General features: G+C 36.3%; 1 protein-coding gene across 1 annotated transcript in view; it reads left to right on the plus strand.

Moving 5' to 3' along the window:
- The window catches only part of supt6h (SPT6 homolog, histone chaperone and transcription elongation factor), a 99,234-nt gene that overhangs the window by 59,546 nt on the left and 22,108 nt on the right, over nucleotides 1–17,580 (plus strand). The window contains exons 21-30 of the mRNA XM_051930547.1: nucleotides 1,625–1,760; nucleotides 1,871–2,008; nucleotides 2,324–2,491; nucleotides 4,183–4,310; nucleotides 4,812–5,019; nucleotides 9,176–9,323; nucleotides 9,631–9,773; nucleotides 9,871–10,011; nucleotides 13,913–14,108; nucleotides 17,182–17,420. Of these exons, the coding sequence (XP_051786507.1) occupies nucleotides 1,625–1,760; nucleotides 1,871–2,008; nucleotides 2,324–2,491; nucleotides 4,183–4,310; nucleotides 4,812–5,019; nucleotides 9,176–9,323; nucleotides 9,631–9,773; nucleotides 9,871–10,011; nucleotides 13,913–14,108; nucleotides 17,182–17,420 (1,645 nt within the window). The remainder of the gene's footprint in view (nucleotides 1–1,624; nucleotides 1,761–1,870; nucleotides 2,009–2,323; nucleotides 2,492–4,182; nucleotides 4,311–4,811; nucleotides 5,020–9,175; nucleotides 9,324–9,630; nucleotides 9,774–9,870; nucleotides 10,012–13,912; nucleotides 14,109–17,181; nucleotides 17,421–17,580) is intronic.

Raw genomic sequence — 17,580 nt, forward strand, 5'->3', positions numbered from 1 at the left:
TTTGTCTTTAAGGGTTATTGAGTGTAGATTGCTGGCAAAAAATAAAATTACATTTATAAACATGCCACAAATTAAAAGGAAAAAAAAAGTTTAGGTTACAAAAAAACTGAAATTCCCTTTTTCAGAGAGCAGGTAATGGGTTAATAACTTGCAACTTTTCTACAGCAATGGAAGTTAATTAAGCCTTTTAATGTTAATGCAAACAGTTCCAACTTTTGTTGATTTCTTTTGAAACCTCTGTATAAAAGTAATGTTGTAACAAGCACCCTCTAAAGCGTTATTGCTATCATAATGGTGCGAAAAAAGGCAATAATTGAATGAAGACGGACCATTCATTATGACCATTAAAAGTGTTGTGTTTCCTTTAGAGAAATTTTGAAGAAAGCCAGGTTGTCAGTGAGTACGGTTTCCTACACCATCAGTTGGAACTTGAGCTTGAGGAAGCTTTGCCAGGAACACGTTTGGCAGACTGAAAGCCACAACAGAATCAAAAGACCAGTTTCTAAGAGTCTACAGCTTGCGTGAAATGCACCTCAAAGAGAAACTGCTTCAAGCACAAGTTCAAGTTTAACAGCTGTGCAGTGTCCTTGTCTCCAATTTTGTTCTGTGCTTTAATTTTGTAGTACATTGAGAATGGTGGTTCCTGGCCCAGGTGTGTGCATATGCTTGTGTGTGTATAATGCAGATAAAAATAGAGACTGGCGGGCTCTGCTAGGGGTGGGCACTAGGCTCCCACTATCTTGCGGCTCAGCTGCTCCAAGGCCATTGGGGTGCCCTTTCACTAGAGAAAGCGATTGTATTTAAAAAGGTGGTATATAGAAGAGTAAGTGGGGCACAAGAGGAAGATGGTTTGGTCCTTAGTTATTATAGATAGAAAATCAGTTGCTTGAGTTTTTCAGTACAACTGTCTTTTAAATACCAACAAATAATAAAATGTTGTAAAAAGTAAAATGTGATAAAAAGTAAATAAAAAAAAAAAATTACATTATCACAATCTAAAATGTAATGTTCTTGAAGAGATATTTTGCTTTTCTGCCTTGCCTTTGTAACCGACTGCATTGAAGGTTGAGTTAGCATTACTGAGTGTGTCGCAGGGTGGTACGGATAGAGAATGTGTACAGTAGGAGTAATGATTGGGCAAGCGGTATGGAGGGGAGTGGTCAAGGCTGAATAACACTGACATAACAGAATACTTTAATAGAGAGAAAAGTCAAGAGCACCATTAAAAATAGCTCCACCTGCTGGATGTCCTTTATTACAAGATTGAGGGAGCCCCATCAGCAGAATTCTCCATGACAAGGCTGGGTTTTCACCAGTCAGCACTCAGATGAATGATATAATCTTTAACATACATTTTTGTTATTTAAAGGTCCAAAAATAGAGATTAAAAGTCTTTGAAGCATATCAATTTCTAAAGTGGAACTTCTAATATATAAATTCTTACAGGACAAAAGAAAAAGTATTCATTTCATCGTTCCTTTGGAAACTGTGCTGGGTACAAATGGTACAGAATATCTTAGTGACATACCCAAAACAAGTTCACATAGATATAATCAAAACATAAAAGGATATATTTTATTTTTCTGCTACACATGCATAATTTATTTCTGCTACATTTGTGCAGGGATGCTCAAATGATTGTGGATGATATCAAGAGAACAGTAGCTGAGCTGGAACAAGAGCAACAAATTCCACCTATTGGTGTTGAACTTGTGGACAATGAGCTTGCTGTGCTGTATATGAACAGCAAAAAATCAGAGGTATGTAAACTTGTTGAATAAATTAAACTTCACACCTTAATCTGCCCTTTCCATGAAACACATTTTGTGATGTCGGCAGCAATAGTCTAATGTGTATTTATTTTTCACAGAATGATTTCAGGGACTATCCTCCTTTACTAAGACAAGCAGTTTCAATTGCTCGAAAATTGCAGGATCCCTTAGTTGAATATGCACAGGTCTGCAGTTCAGATGAAGACATCCTGTGTCTTAAGTTGCACCCTCTTCAGGTATATAATTTTCAATTAGCTCTGTCATTATTTAAAATATTAAGTGCACTGTTATGTTAAAGATGTGTAATGCAAAACTTTAAGAAATGTTAACTAGTAGGTTATGAGCAACTCAAAGAGCTAAGAGTACTTATAAATAAAAGTGTGCATAAAGCTACTTACCTACAAGTCGAGAGATAATCTCTAAATTTCTCTCTATAGGGGCTGCAGGTTATGACAGATTTAGCAGTACATTTTGCAGTAATGATTTGTTTTGTCTCACTTTTTTATATCATTTGTGTATTATATTAAAATGTTTTCTTTATGTACTTTTAGGAACATGTGGTGAAGGAGGACCTGCTCAGTGCTCTTCAGTGTGAATTTATTAATAGGGTTAATGAAGTTGGTGTTGATGTTAACAGGGCAATTGCTCACCCTTACACACAGAGCTTAGTTCAGTATGTGTGTGGTCTGGGGCCTCGGAAAGGATCACATTTATTGAAGGTAAGCATCATTCTTCTCTGCTCAGTTTAGACCTTTTTCCTTGATGAAGTGTGTTTATAAAATATGTATTAACTATATTCTTATGTATTAGTTTATTGTAACAATTTGATTTGAATCTGAGGCATCTTAGACAAAGACAAATATTAAAACATGTTGCCATAATTTAGTACCTTATGATTTGTGTGTTTTGTTTCTTCTAAAGTGAATGTTAGTTTAGTGTTTGATTTGTATTCCTTTTAGTTTTTAAATCTGAAGGTTTGTTACTTATAGAGACTGATATAGGATTCAGCAACCTCCCCTGTCCATCTTATCTTCTTTGCATGTTTTTCAACAGCAAACAAAAATGTTTAATGTACTAATTTCTTGTGCTAACTTAATTGAAATCTTTCATTGAATTTGTGATTGTGTGTATTGTGATGAAGCAAAGTAAAGAAATATTGTCAAATATTTTATGAACTGCCTCTTAACAGGCCCAACTTTTAAAATGTGCCAGGCTTTGACCATTTACTGTATATAAAATTCTATACAGTGGAACCTAGGGTCACGACCGTAATTCGTTCCAAAACTATGGTCGCAACCCGATTTGGTCATGACCCAAAGCAATTTCCCCCCATAGGACTGTATATAAATACAATTAATCCGTTCCGGACCATACAAGCAGAATGAAAATATATTTTTTTTAAAGATTTTTAAGCACAAAAATAGTTAATTATACCATAGAATGCACAGTGTAATAGTAAACTAAATGTAAAAACATTGAATAACACTGAGAAAACCTTGAACAGAGAAAACTAACATTGCAAGAGTTCATGCTAATAGCCTTACGAACCGATCGCTGTAAACACTTTTTTTTTTTTAATGAGTTTTAAGCACTTTGGGGGAAAAAAAAGGAACATTTGAACAAATCCGAACTTTATTTAAAAACCAACCATAAACAACCAAGAACGTAACATTGCAGGAGTTCACACTAATACAAACCGATCACTGTAAACACTTTTTTTAATGAGTTTTAAGCACAGGGGAAAAGAAAAAGGAACATTTGAACAAATCCGTAATTTATACAAAACTAACCATAAACAACCAAGAAAACTTACCATGCATGAATCGAGTTCTGGCATCAAAGAAGTAAGGAGGAACTGGGTGGTGAGGAGATTACAGTTTTGAGGTAAAGTCCCTCTGCGCGATGCACGTCTGACCGAGAACAATGTACTATACAGGTACAGGAAGAGACTGAACACATGCGTAAATCACCGGCACATATGAACTGGAAGGGAAATGAAATCGAGCACAAAGAGTTCACAGCGAATGCACAGGGAGAGACTGAACATGTGCGGAAATCATCGGCGCGTACGAACCGGAAGAGAAACTGGCTTGTTCGTCACCCGAGTGTGTGGTCATGAACAGATGCAAAAGTTTGGCAAACTTTTTGGTCGTGACCTGATTTGTACATGTTCCAAGACGTTCGTGACCCAAGGTTCCACTGTACCTTTTTTCTTAGTTTCATTTTGGGTGTCAAATGCCAAACTCTTGAGGACATTGAATATGTTGACTTCTGAAATAAATCTGAAGATATGCTTATTCATAAGCATTTTATAATGGTGACCCTGCTTTAAAAAAGTCCATTTCATTAATCTTTTAACTAGGCAGTCTTCAGCAGAGGCAGTATTATGTACGGTCTTTCTTTATTACAGATTTTGAAACAAAACAACACCCGCCTGGAAAATAGAACCCAGCTTGTAACAATGTGCCATATGGGACCAAAAGTGTTTATCAACTGTGCTGGATTTATAAAGATAGACACAGCTTCCCTCGGAGACAGGTAGATTTTATTATCATAATAGCATTTATTTCCCTGAAGCCTTAAAATGTGCTCTTATTAAAATCATTAAAATCCATTAAAACCATATCTTATTAATTCCTTTTTTTCCTGTTTTCTTAAGACATTTTAGAATATACCTGAGTGCATTTTGAAGAGCTGAAATAGACTAATGTTACAAAGGGATACTGAAACAATTAGTATTCTATTTAATATGTGATTTTCTTGGAACCAGTGCTGAAAAATTTCCTAAACAGTTGCCTTTTCTTTATCTAAGAATGTAAATGTATGCCTAATTTGTCTCACTCCAACGTATTTTACTTGGTGTTGGGGAAAGCATGTTTTACTCAACTGCAGTTTTGATGATACTGAAGTACCTTTAAGCATAAAGTGAATATTATCATTCAAATCGTTAGATCAGTAACATTCTTTTGTGTTCTTCTGCAAAATTCCTAACAAGGTTTTATCTTTCACTAAATATTGCTTTTTATCTATGTCCTGCAGCACAGATTCATACATTGAGGTGCTCGATGGCTCTAGAGTCCACCCAGAGACATATGAGTGGGCCCGAAAGATGGCAGTTGATGCACTGGAGTATGATGAATCAGCAGAGGATGCTAACCCAGCTGGTGCTTTAGAGGAGATCCTGGAAAATCCAGACAGACTTAAGGATCTGGATTTGGATGCTTTTGCTGAGGAACTAGAAAGACAGGTCGGTGCGGGTATTATTACATAGTACCAAAATGAAAACTGTTTGTTTTTCACTGAACTAAACAATAAATCCAGACAATGTATCCCAGCTACGTGTTATTAGTTAAACTTACAGTTGCTTAAAGCCAGTATAAACAGTATCAGCAAATTTAGTAATCTAGGTATTTATTTTTTATGCTTGGTCCTTAAGCAGTAGACTGCAATCCTTGTGTCACTTGATTGCAGTTAATGGGAAGATAAGAGCAGAATTGATGGTTTAAAGGGGCAACTTAGAACAGCTTAGGGTCGGTTTATACTTCACACTCAGAATGCCTATGCATCATGGCTGCCTCACGTTCCCTAGCGTTCATTTGATGTGTCCTCTGAGTGTATCCTCAGAATTTAACATATGTGTACGTGTTGCAGTACTAGAAAAAAATCTGGGGGCGCAGTGTGATCAATTTGGAACGTGACATCAATGTCTGTTTATTATCAACTTGACAGAAAGCCGCTCTGCAGATCCTACAGAATCGATGTGCATGCTTCGATGTTTGAGTGGTTCGATATGGTGAATCAAAATACCGACTTAAATGCATTCGTGGTGCTTTTATATTAAAGCATTGCATATTCCCCAATGTAATGACATGATGTATTTTAAAGGTCTCGAATACTATCTTCTGTGCTATCTTTTTTTTTTTTTTTTTTTTTTTTTTTTTTTTTTTTCCCCCACAACAGCTTCAAAATGTACAGCAGCATATTTGAACCATGGAGAAAAAATTAGGGACAGAGTGAAAAGATCTATTTTATGATTAAAGTAGTTTAATTTGCCACAAAGAACAGATTAAATTTATGATAATTCAGCTCTCTGCACATTTAGAATCCTTACATTTTTGCTTAATGTCACTTTCGTGATGAAATGCATTGAAGTATGTATATTACATTTTACAGATAAATCGATAACTTCATTTAAATAATGAATACTGTTAATAATTACACATGTGGGGGTGGCACGGTGGCAAACATTTGTGCTGCTGCCTTGCAGGGAATCGTGTCCCTGGTGTTCACTGCCTGGAGTTTTTTCATGTTTTCCTGGTAGGTTTCCACAGTCTGCTCCGGTTTCCTTCGGAAGACATGAAGGTGTGGGCATTTGGTGGTGCTAAAATGACACTAGAGTATGTGTGTGCTTGTATTCACCTTGCAATGAACTGATGCCCCATCCAAAGATTGTTTCGGCCCCTCTCCCAATGCTTGCTGGAATGGGTGCATTCTGGATTGATGGATGTAATCATTAAACATTCATCCTTTTCAGAGATATTGTGGCAAGGTGTCCTTGGATTTTAATGGATGTTTCAGGCAATTCAGTTTAATATTTTCTCACTGTAATGTCGTCTCCCACTGCCACCTGGTGGAATCGTCCAGATTTACATAAAGTTTGCGCGAAAGTATAAACAGTACAACACTTGCGCAGCAGTAGCATCCACAGGCTCACGTGTTGTCACGTGAAGTATAAACCCAGCCTTAGATTTAGAGGTTATAACAGTAGAGAACCTGAATTTAATAAATTTAATATAACCTTAGGCTCAAACAGTAATGGCTAGGTGAAAGTATCTTTATAGACTCTTCTGCTTAGTAATATACCCATTTTATAGTTTTACCAGTAACGGCTCACAGTGAATACACTTGACTTGAGCATTCATAGTTTTCATACTCTTCCTCTGTATATTTAGCATTCGTTTGCTCAGAGGTTGATGCACTTGCTGCTTTCTGAGCAGCTCTTCTTTTGTCCACCCTAGCGGCCTACTTCTTTTCATTTGTCGGCATCTTTTCGCATTAAAACTGATTTAAGTTGGTGTTTCTGTTGCAATTACTTAGTACAATTTCCTTAATTTTTCACTTAAGCTAGCACTTAAGTCTTCAGTCTGCCTCAAGAATGATTTAAAATATAAAAAGGTAGGGGAAGCGGCGGCGATGGTGGTAGGGATGAGAACGGTGCCTTCCCTTCTTTAGTCAGCATCTCTTCGCATTAAAACTGATTAAGGCAGTGTTTGTGTTGCAGTTAGTACGTTTTCGTTGCAATTAGTACGTTTTCTTTAAATTTTCACTTAAGCTGGCACTTCAACCTGCCTGAAGAATGATTTAAGATAAAAAAGAGATAAGGGAAGTGACTGCGAAGAGATTAGAATGGCGCACATACGCATGCGCCGCACTGCTGGCTTCTGCCGAAAGTTGATTCTGCAATAAAATAAAAAGTGGACTAACCTTGGAGGTCAACCATCACCCCGAAAGCGGATAGTAGATGTCACATAGTATACAGGGTATGTGTACCAAATTTCAGGTCAATCGTTCAAACAGTTTGCGGGTTACAGGTGATTTAAAATCCTGGACAGACCAACAAAGAGCCACGGTACTGTATTATATATAAAGACAAGGTAGTCGTGCCCGTCAAGGACGGGCTGCAGGCGACTTTTATCAGTGTTGCAGGGTAAAAGTCATTAAGTGCAAAATTATTTGTACCGTGATTAAATTTAGTAATAAAATGTTTTTTGTTATTTGTGCCACACGACGAATCGGGATTCGAACCCAGGCAGACAGTAGGTGGTGTTAGGTCCTAACTTTGTTCTGGCATCCGGGATCGAACCACCGACCAAGGGTAGTGTGCACTCTACCACCTGAGCTGTATGGATCTTAGTTCCAAGGCAATAATAAACATAATGAAAGTTGTTTCTAGTTTAAGTCATGTATGAAAGTGTTACATGCCATAAAATGAACTACTTATCTTTATCAAATTAAAATTATGAATCATTAACACAATCAATGCATACTTAACGAATACGTAAACTATGTTTATTCAAGTATTTAAGTGGATATCCCTGGGTACACTACATTATTGATGTAAAGACCATCTTGATCCTCGTGGCAATCTTTTCAAACTAAGAGCTTGATCTTCTTTCTTGAAGTTGCTCGAGATAAGGCAACATACAGTGTTTCTTCGAAGTTGAGCTTGAATTTCAGACGCATTTGCTCGACTTTCTCGAGTTGGAATGCGATCTTGTTGACGACTTGAATTTGCATCTTCCTCGTTTTCATGAAGTCTATTTTCTCGTAGTCTTTGTCGCTCTTGCTCTTTTCTTTCGACAATTTCACGTTCAGTTGCATTTAAATGATTCTCTCGTTGTCGTAAACGTTCTTGTTCTCTTCTCTCAACAATTTCAACTTGAGTTGCGTTTGACCGACTTTCTTGTTGTCGTTGCCGTTCATGTTCTCGTCTTTCAGCAACTTCAATTTCAGTGGCAGTAGAACGTTTTTGTTGCAATCGCAGACGCTCAATTTCGTGAACCAATTGTGTTTGTTCTTCTGTGCGGTTGCTTCTGTAAGCTGCAACTCGTTGGCGTTCATTTTGTCTCTGCTGTGAGATTTGAACACAAATAACAAAAAACATTTTATTACTAAATTTAATCATGGTACAAATAATTTTGCACTTAATGACTTTTACCCTGCAACACTGATAAAAGTCGCCTGCAGCCCGTCCTTGACGGGCACGACTACCTTGTCGTACTGCACGTCGCTGTTTATTCCACAGTTTTTTGTTCTTCAGTAAAAATTCTTTTTGGTTTCTTCGTTTTTGGCAATTCTTGAGGTGTAGTTCGAGCACTTGAAATATCCAAAATCTTATTTCTTTTTGCATTTTTGTCTTCTTCAGTCGAGTGACTTCCTTCAGCTTTTCTTTTAATCCGATTGGTCACTCGCTTCCCAGTGCTTCGTTCAGCCAATCAAAACACTGATGTAAACGTACCAACCAACAGACAGACATGCTGAAATATATATATATAGATAGACGGAGAATGGAAGCGATTGCCCAAAATTTTAGCCACAAATTTATTAATTAGTCTTGGAGTTATTTGTTTATGATGCTTTTATACCCAGGAGTTGGTTTGTTTGTGTGTAACTGAACTATTGAGGGACATGACAATTTAAAATTGTTACTTGTGTGCTTGAATCTTATGAATCTCACACCAGCTGTGAACCTACTATAATTTTACTGTTACTGCTATCCTTCCAGTGTGTTAACACCAAAAAGGCATCAAAATAATTATATAGAATGCATCAAATGTTTTGAAAATGTATTTCACTTTCAGAAGCCAAAAATGTTTTCATTGCTTAATTATCACATTTAACAGGGCTATGGCAACAAAGGAATAACACTTTATGATATCCGTGCTGAGCTAAGCTGCAGGTACAAGGATCTTAGAGTTCCTTACCGACACCCAAATAAAGAGGAAGTTTTCAACCTATTAACAAAGGAAACACCTGAAACCTTCTATATTGGTAAGAGATTATCTGAAATGTAAAGAAATATGTGGATTCCCTCTTGTTGCAAACCTTTGTGTTGGTTACATTTTCCCAAATGTGGCAAATCCATATGTGGATATAGTTTCTAAAATGACACAAGTATCTTAGTTCATTCTGTGGCCCAATTTGCTTTTGGGAGGGTTTTGGAAGGTTGATCACTATTATTATTGGGGGTGTTGGATGACTCTTTACTGCCACTAGAGAGATTAATTCAATACGATCACACACAAGGTTGTTTTTTTTTTTTTAAGGTGATTTGACTTGGATCCCTATGTCTCCACAGGCAAACTAATCACCAGTGTTGTGACTGGAATAGCCCACAGGCGGCCTCAAGGAGAAAGCTATGACCAAGCTATTCGAAATGAACAAACTGGCTTATGGCAGTGCCCTTTTTGCCACCAGGATAATTTTCCAGAACTCAGTGAGGTAATTAAAGCAACCACTGCATGTTTAAAGGCTGGTCTTTAATAGTGAAGTTCTGTTAAATGAGGTTACATTGTCTGTTTATTATTTCTGCTGGCAGGTCTGGAATCATTTTGATAGTGGCTCATGTCCCGGTCAGGCCATTGGAGTCCGTACTCGCCTTGACAATGGTGTTTCTGGATTCATACCAACAAAATTTCTTAGTGATAAAACAGTGAAACACCCAGAAGAGAGAGTGAAGGTGAGATTTGAGCAGACAAAGGTTAACTTGGTCCACTTTATTTCCTCTTTTATGCAAGTTACTAATCCTATTCATTATTTTGTATGTCTTTTAATTTGTATAGTTAAGCACTTCACACTTATTTTAAAGTTTTCCATTTTCATTTTCCAAATAATATTTATACCTTATATACTTTGCAATTATCTATCTATATTACAGCACAGTTAAGTTGGGAGCTCTCCACCCACAAACATTTGTATGTAACACAGGTCTCATTGTTATTTTTAGTTGCAAATTTATACGTAGTTTTGGCAGAAGCATTAAAATATTGAGGGAGTCATTTCTAAAATTCATTTCTGCTAGATATATCCTAAAAAATAATAATACATTTTATTTGTAGGCACCTTTCTAAACACTCAAGAACACTGAACAATAGATAAAACACGGATTATGAACAAAACTAAAATACAAAAATTAAAATCAGACAGAGCAATTGTAATGAAAGAGAAAAAGCAGTCTTAAACAAATGAGTTTTAAGTTTAGATTTGAAAAGTGAAAATGATTCAATATTTCTAAGCTCAGATGGTAGTGAGTTCCAGAGCTGGGGAGCAGAGCAACTGAATGCTCTGCTCCCCATAGTGGTAAGACGGGCGAAGGGGACAGTCAAGTGGAAGGAGGAAGAGGATCTAAGGTTACGGGAGGGTATGGCAACATGGAGGAGGTCAGACAGATATGGAGGGGCAAGGTTGTGGATAGCCTTAAAAGTTAACAGAAGAATTTTGAATTGAATACGGAACTTAACTGGAAGTCAATGAAGCTGCTGCAAAACGGGAGTGATATGGTGAATAGAGGGGGTTCTTTTCCGTATACTGTAATGGCCTTTGGCCTGTGATACTACTTTAAATAAGCCTTTACCAACACTGCTAATTTCTGTAATGCTTTACACATCTTTTTTTATGTATGAAAGTTAACAGTATCACATTCTTTACTGAGGAAAAAGTATCAGGATTATGGTGAAAAGTGTTTTTTTTTTTTTTTGTTGTTTTTTTTTTTGAAAGCAGACAACTATTGCCAAACCTTTTGATCATTATTAGTTGTATTATATTTCCCTGCAACATCTGAGCTTGCAGAGCCCTGTTATCTGTTGACCCACAAAAAAGCTTTTGATAGGGGTTTATGGAGATATTTTTATGCAAACTTGGTTTTGGACCTGACACATACACTTAGACTGAACTCCAATCCAAAAGCTTATTGTCGGACAAACAAGTGAAATTCTGAATATGTAGTTTAGAATGCAGAGTCAGACATTGTTAATCATTATTACCTTTATTTACTGTTATTGATCCCTTGGCTGTTCAGCTATGTAAGCAATCAGGGGAATCGATCATATTCATCACTGCCAGAAATACTGTATACTGGTGGAATGCTGTAGGATTTTTTTAGTTTTAGATTACCTCAATTACTAGCCTATTAATTGCAGTGAATGTGTAGTGCACATAGTTTGATTGATAATTTTTCTTTCTGTCCTAAACTTTCAAATATATAAGTTACAGTTACAAGAAAATTCAAATTTTGCACTTGATAAAAAGTATCAAACATGATGTTTATAGGTAGTCATCTGAAATGGACTCTTCTAGCAGCTGAGGATGTGAAAATTAAACTAAATACCTACAAAACAGGAGACGGTTTAAATATGTACGGCTGTGCTTCCCACCACCAGTTTCCACATTCAGAAAGGTCATTAAGGAAATTTCCAGTTTTACTACTGGATCGTGAAAATTCATGCCTTGAGACTACTGATGTAAGCAGAAAGTAAAATTCTTTGTCCTGTGCATCTGCCACTACCAGTTTACCAGTGGTTCATGGTTCAATCAAAGTGTCTTCTACATTGTTAGCTTATTCAAAGTATAATTACTGTCTTTTGAGGCTGTGAAAAACAACCATTTATTCCAGCCATCCTTAACCTGTATAATTTATAGATAGTATGCGGTATTCAGTACTTTCAGATCTCTATATTGACTTTGTGTTTACAATGTAAATAAATATTCAAAAGATGGAAACACAATCTTCCAGTAGCACCTTTTCCTACTATGTGCAGGAAATTCTGTTAGGAAAGATGGACAGATTTTTTTTTTTCAACATCATTAGACTTAATCAATTTATTTTAAGGAGAATACCAAAAGATCAAGTGCAATACTATATAAACCATTTTTAGTTAGAAACCCACTTGATCAATGTAATTCAGCCATTACCAAGGTACATTCTTTTACATACATGTAATGCAATTAGCAGAGTCAATTAAATGATACCAAATAACATTTTTAGAAATACCCAAAATTTGCTTTATTTTAATTTAAATATTTAATATTTTTGTTAGTTATGGGAAAAGATATGAATAGATTGTACCAAATTTTGTTATTAGTATGTGTTTATCAAATCTGCTAAATATTTTAATATTTGTCCTTCAATATTAATTATGTCAAATGTATTTCCTTCTGTAGAGATGCCAACTTGTAACTGTACCAAAGAAAAGTGTGTGCCTCAGGTCTTTTCTCTCTTTTGCTTAGCATTATGCATGCTTATTACACAGATTAAGATAATTGTGAATTGCAGCCTTGATTGTCTGGGTTCCGCGCGGAATCACTCAAAATAAGTAGCCAAGGATTTTTTTTTTTCTATTTTTCTCATGTACTTTGATCCTTTTTAAACTTTTTCCAAGTATTCACCGCCAGCATCAATGCACTTTGGGCTCTTCTGACCCACGCCGCAAAACACTTGCAAAAGGCTGTCTTTGGGAGGTTGTCCAGCTGTTCTTTGACAGCTGCAATCAGTTCCTCTCGAGTTTCGAATTTGTGGCCTCTCAGGGGTTCTGTCACCTTCGGGAAGAGCCAAAAGTCACATGGTGCAAGATCAGGCGAGTAGGGTGGCAGGTTCAAAACGTTGACACCACTGTCTTCAATGAAATGCTTCATCACATTAGCCGTGTGGGCTGGCGCGTTGTCATGATGCAAAAAGTGCCTTCGCAAGTTCTTGGACCAGCCTCTAGCCATCGCAGAAAAAATGTCAGGCAGGCACTGAGTGGTGTGCCACTCAGAGGTCACAGTTTTCCTCTCCATCAGCGGAATTGACGCAACAATGCCATCGATGTTGAAAAAGAGAGTGCGTTCCACCGAGCGGATTAAACCATCAGAAATGTTGTAAAAAACCATCACTCGAAAGTCATGCACGCACAGAGTCGGGAGCTTCGCTGCTAGCGCCGGCTGCGCACTCTCAGTTCGTTTGCTTCTCGTGTTCATTCTGAAGGAAGAGAGGGAGCAAAACATCTGAACAAAAACATGCAACCACTTGAATAATCCCTCTACACAGCAGAACAGGTTTTGACAGGCTGACACTCGACAAACGATAAATTCCACGCGGAACCCAGACAACCCTCGTATGTTGGTATGGGGGAGAATGTTTGTTTCAGCCAGATTTTTCTTCTAGTTATAGAAATTTTTATACAAAACTCTTACACCATGACAAAACAATGAGAGGTTGAAGTTTGTGTCTGATACGTATACAGACTTGTAACTACTGGCTACAGCACAATAGGAAACTAAGTAAAGGGGCATACTCAAGCAGTCTGAGAATGTCTGTGTCTTCATAGTAGATTACTTTGTGATTTACTATTGTGTGTTTTTCTACAGTATAGTTTTCTTTTCATTTTGTTTTTAATCTTTATGTAGTACCATGCTGACCTATCTCGAGGCTTGCTGAGCTGTTCTACTTTTTATTCATACCTCTGCTTGTGAAAAGAAGGCCTGGGGAAAACTGGAAAGTTGAAATATGATGTTTTTTTCAAATTGGCTTATTGTATTTAATTTAAATTGAAATTTAGCCAATGTAGATGTTTAATTTAGTTTTCTTGCCTGTGTATATATAGGTTGGGATGACAGTTCACTGCAGAATAATGAAGATAGACATTGAGAAATTTAGTGTGGATCTTACCTGTAGGACTTCAGACTTGATGGACAAAAACAATGAATGGAAACTTCCCAAGGACACACATTACGACTTTGATGCAGAAGCTGAAGATCTTAAGCTTGATGAGGAGACAAAAAAGAAGCAGCAGAGAACAAGTGAGTATTTTTCTGTTCTAGCTAGCATGATTGATGAAACCTTTTTCCCATTAAAAACATTTATTTTTGTTTGCTCTTAAAAATAATTATAAAAAAAATGTTAGTTTTAGAACTTCATTAGTCTGCAGTAATCTTTAGTATAAAAATGACCTATGTTTTCAGGCTTAATGTCCTGTTCTGCAACTTGCTGTGATCCTACAAGTTCTTTAGCTGTTGGTCTACCCATACCTATCCATTTACATTTTAAAAATAAGTTGTGTCTTCTAACAGAGATTGTGAGTGTAACTCTTTAGTGTTACAGAAACTTGCAACCATGACACAAGTTAATCAAAAAGTTATCAGACTAACTGTATAGTTTAAATTCTGCTTGATACAGAGGTGCAAGATATCCAGTGCCTTTTAACTCATTTTTTAAATATTTATCTGCAGTTCATCTTTGTAAACATGGAGTAGACATGTCTTGTTCATTCTGTAATTAAATAATTTTACTGAGATTAATAGAATTAGACATAAATCAGGCAATCATGCAGACACAGTGAATATCTGATCATATAAATATTAAGTTAATAAAACAATCCTCAACAATTTCCTGTTAATTACTAATCAATAGGTGCAAATTGGTGAAAATATTAAAGTACATATTCTAGTCATAAACACTTGAGGCAGCAGTAATTACTGTAGCAAAAACAGCAACAGATCTTCTTTCACAAACATCTTTGTGGTTGTAAATGCATGTTTGTGCTTATCTAGAAAAAAAATCTCAAGAAGTTCAGGATCTTAAAAATGGTGCATTTATTTTAAGAAAGTAGAGTACACAGCTAAGGGATAAGATAAACACAATCTTTTACTGAAAGGGCAGTTGTAAAATTCACTTTAGCTGCCCAACATTTTAATAGACTATATGTCTCACCAAATTCTCCAGAACCACAAAATCACTAACTGTTCACACCTTACTTGCCCCACTCTCCGTCTAGCTTTTTATTTGTGCAAGTATGGCTATGCGTCTTCTGTCCTCATAAATATATACTAGCAGCAGACACCACTTGATGCCATCAGACAAATTTGGGACAAATATGCATTTTTGAAGAAAGTAACCACGAATTACCTATTTGAAACTGTATTCACCTGTCACTGACTAATGATATTTTTTTGGCACTAGTGTTAACATCCATCTGCAAAAGTAAACATTAGGCAAAGGTTATTTCCGTGCTGTAAAAAATATTAAAGAACGACAGCAAAACAACATTTTAGCTGTGCAGCCTTCATCAGGTGTTGAAAAACTGTATGTCCTTCAGTTTTCATGTTCTATTCTTTCAGAGTGGGAATAACATGCACCCATTTATTCCTTGCATAGGCATTAGATGCATGTATAAGTAAAGGTTTGTAGCTGCATTAAACCAGTCATGAGTGGCTGTTGTCAGTGTTGTAACTATGGTAACATCAGATACAAGGTACAGTCACGATCATAAGTATTTGGACAGTGGCACAATTTTTATAATTTTGGCTCTTTTTTGTGAATTTCCCCTTGGGATTAATAAAGTGTCTATATCTATCTACCTATCTATCTACCTATCTACCTGCCTACCTACCACTACAATCGATTTGAAATAAAACCTACATTATGTCATTCATTATAAACCATTATGTTATTGAGTATAGATTTTCAGCTTTAATTTAAGGTTTTTAGCAAAAATATTATATAAGTCATTAAGGAATGACAGACGTTTTTGTTAAAAAAAAAAAAAATATTTGGACAAACTAAAAATCATAAATGATCATTTTCAATGTTTGTCAGAAATTGGAAAATGCATATTTTTGCTTGGTAAATTAAGTCATGTTATTGTATTCCAAGTAAGCTAATAGAAATTTTTTTATTTTAATAACCAATTCATTTTTTGTTAAACGATAAGTCTCATAACAGAACCCTAGCAAAGTTGCCATTTGTACTGTTATGTCAGCAATATGCCTTGACCAGTACTGAAATGCTCAATGCAGTTGAGCCTCAGTTTACTTTAAAATTCTTCCCATGGTTTTGAGATCACAAGCTGTCATATTTATTTTGTCACTGGGACTCCAATCTAGAACTGTTCTACTGTAGATGGTCCTTGATGGCTTTACATTCCTTTTAAAGGTCCAAGCCTTAATGGGCCTTCACCACATGTCCCTTCTCTTAAATGTTCAGTCAAACACTGGGAGTTTATGTGCTGCGCAAAGGAATGGTGGCTTCCTATCAGTCCTCTCTAGCTTTGCCCTTAAATGGTCAATCTGGTCCCTGCCTCTATAGTTAACAGACCCCAAGATGCAAAGGTTCATGTTTCCTTAGTAGAAGGACGGGCACCACTGGCACTTGATGGGTCATTTATCTTGTAGAATTTTGGGGTAACCATGCATCTTAATTCCCTAGACTGGGAACCAGGGCAATGTTCTGATCTGCTTTCCTTTTAAAGGTGCTTGTTCTTGTATATTTGTGTGTAAATTTGCTCTAATATGGTATCAACTTTATGCTGTAATTTTACTTCATAGAGCTACAAATTATGTTAGCCTACTAAAGAGCTGCATCAGACCTATTGCTCCTTTTTTGCATATCTTATTCTTAGACTATCCCAGAAACAATAATATAGGCCAGGAACAAGCACTGTTGATATCATGCATTGCAGGTCATATGAAACAAACAATTGTAGACATGTTTACAATGAGGCTCTTAGGTATAGCATACACTGTATTAGGTTTTGGGAATAAATTCAGAACATTTTTTGACACCAAAATGTACTGTTGGAAAATCATACAGATGGCAATCTCACCTCGGAGTACTATAACTGATATGTAATTGCTGCCTACTGTACCATCCCAAAATTCTTAAATGAAGAAACATACATTATATTTTTCCAGTTCCAATCTAATAGCAAATGGCACTCTATTCACTGGGTATTTGTGTTTTGGCTTTCCTTGTAGTACTGTTTAAAAATGAATAAAAATGTCATTTGTGAAGTGTGAGGTATTCTCATTCCTCAGTTTTAATTTGAAAATGTTTTGAATTTACAAGAATTTCAGCATAATTTCTGTTTGGTTCCAGCCTATATTAAGAGAGTTATTGCTCATCCATCTTTCCACAATATTAACTTCAAACAAGCTGAAAAAATGATGGAAACAATGGATCAAGGAGATGTTATTATTCGGCCAAGCAGTAAGGGAGAGAATCACTTGACAGTTACATGGAAAGTGGCAGATGGTATTTATCAACATGTGGATGTTCGGGAAGAAGGCAAAGAGAATGCATTCAGCTTGGGTCATACATTGTGGATAAACAATGAGGTGAGAGGTAACATTTTTCTACATTGAATGTTTTGCCTGGAAGTGGAAATTCAATACTGTAAGAAATTTACAGAATCGATAAATGCCACATTTTTCCAAATCTTGTTTTTCCTCATTTTCTGAATCCAGTTGGTCATCCCGAGGATTTTCACTACTTTTG

Source organism: Erpetoichthys calabaricus, chromosome 8, assembly GCF_900747795.2.
Source record: "Erpetoichthys calabaricus chromosome 8, fErpCal1.3, whole genome shotgun sequence".
NCBI lineage: Eukaryota > Metazoa > Chordata > Cladistia > Polypteriformes > Polypteridae > Erpetoichthys > Erpetoichthys calabaricus.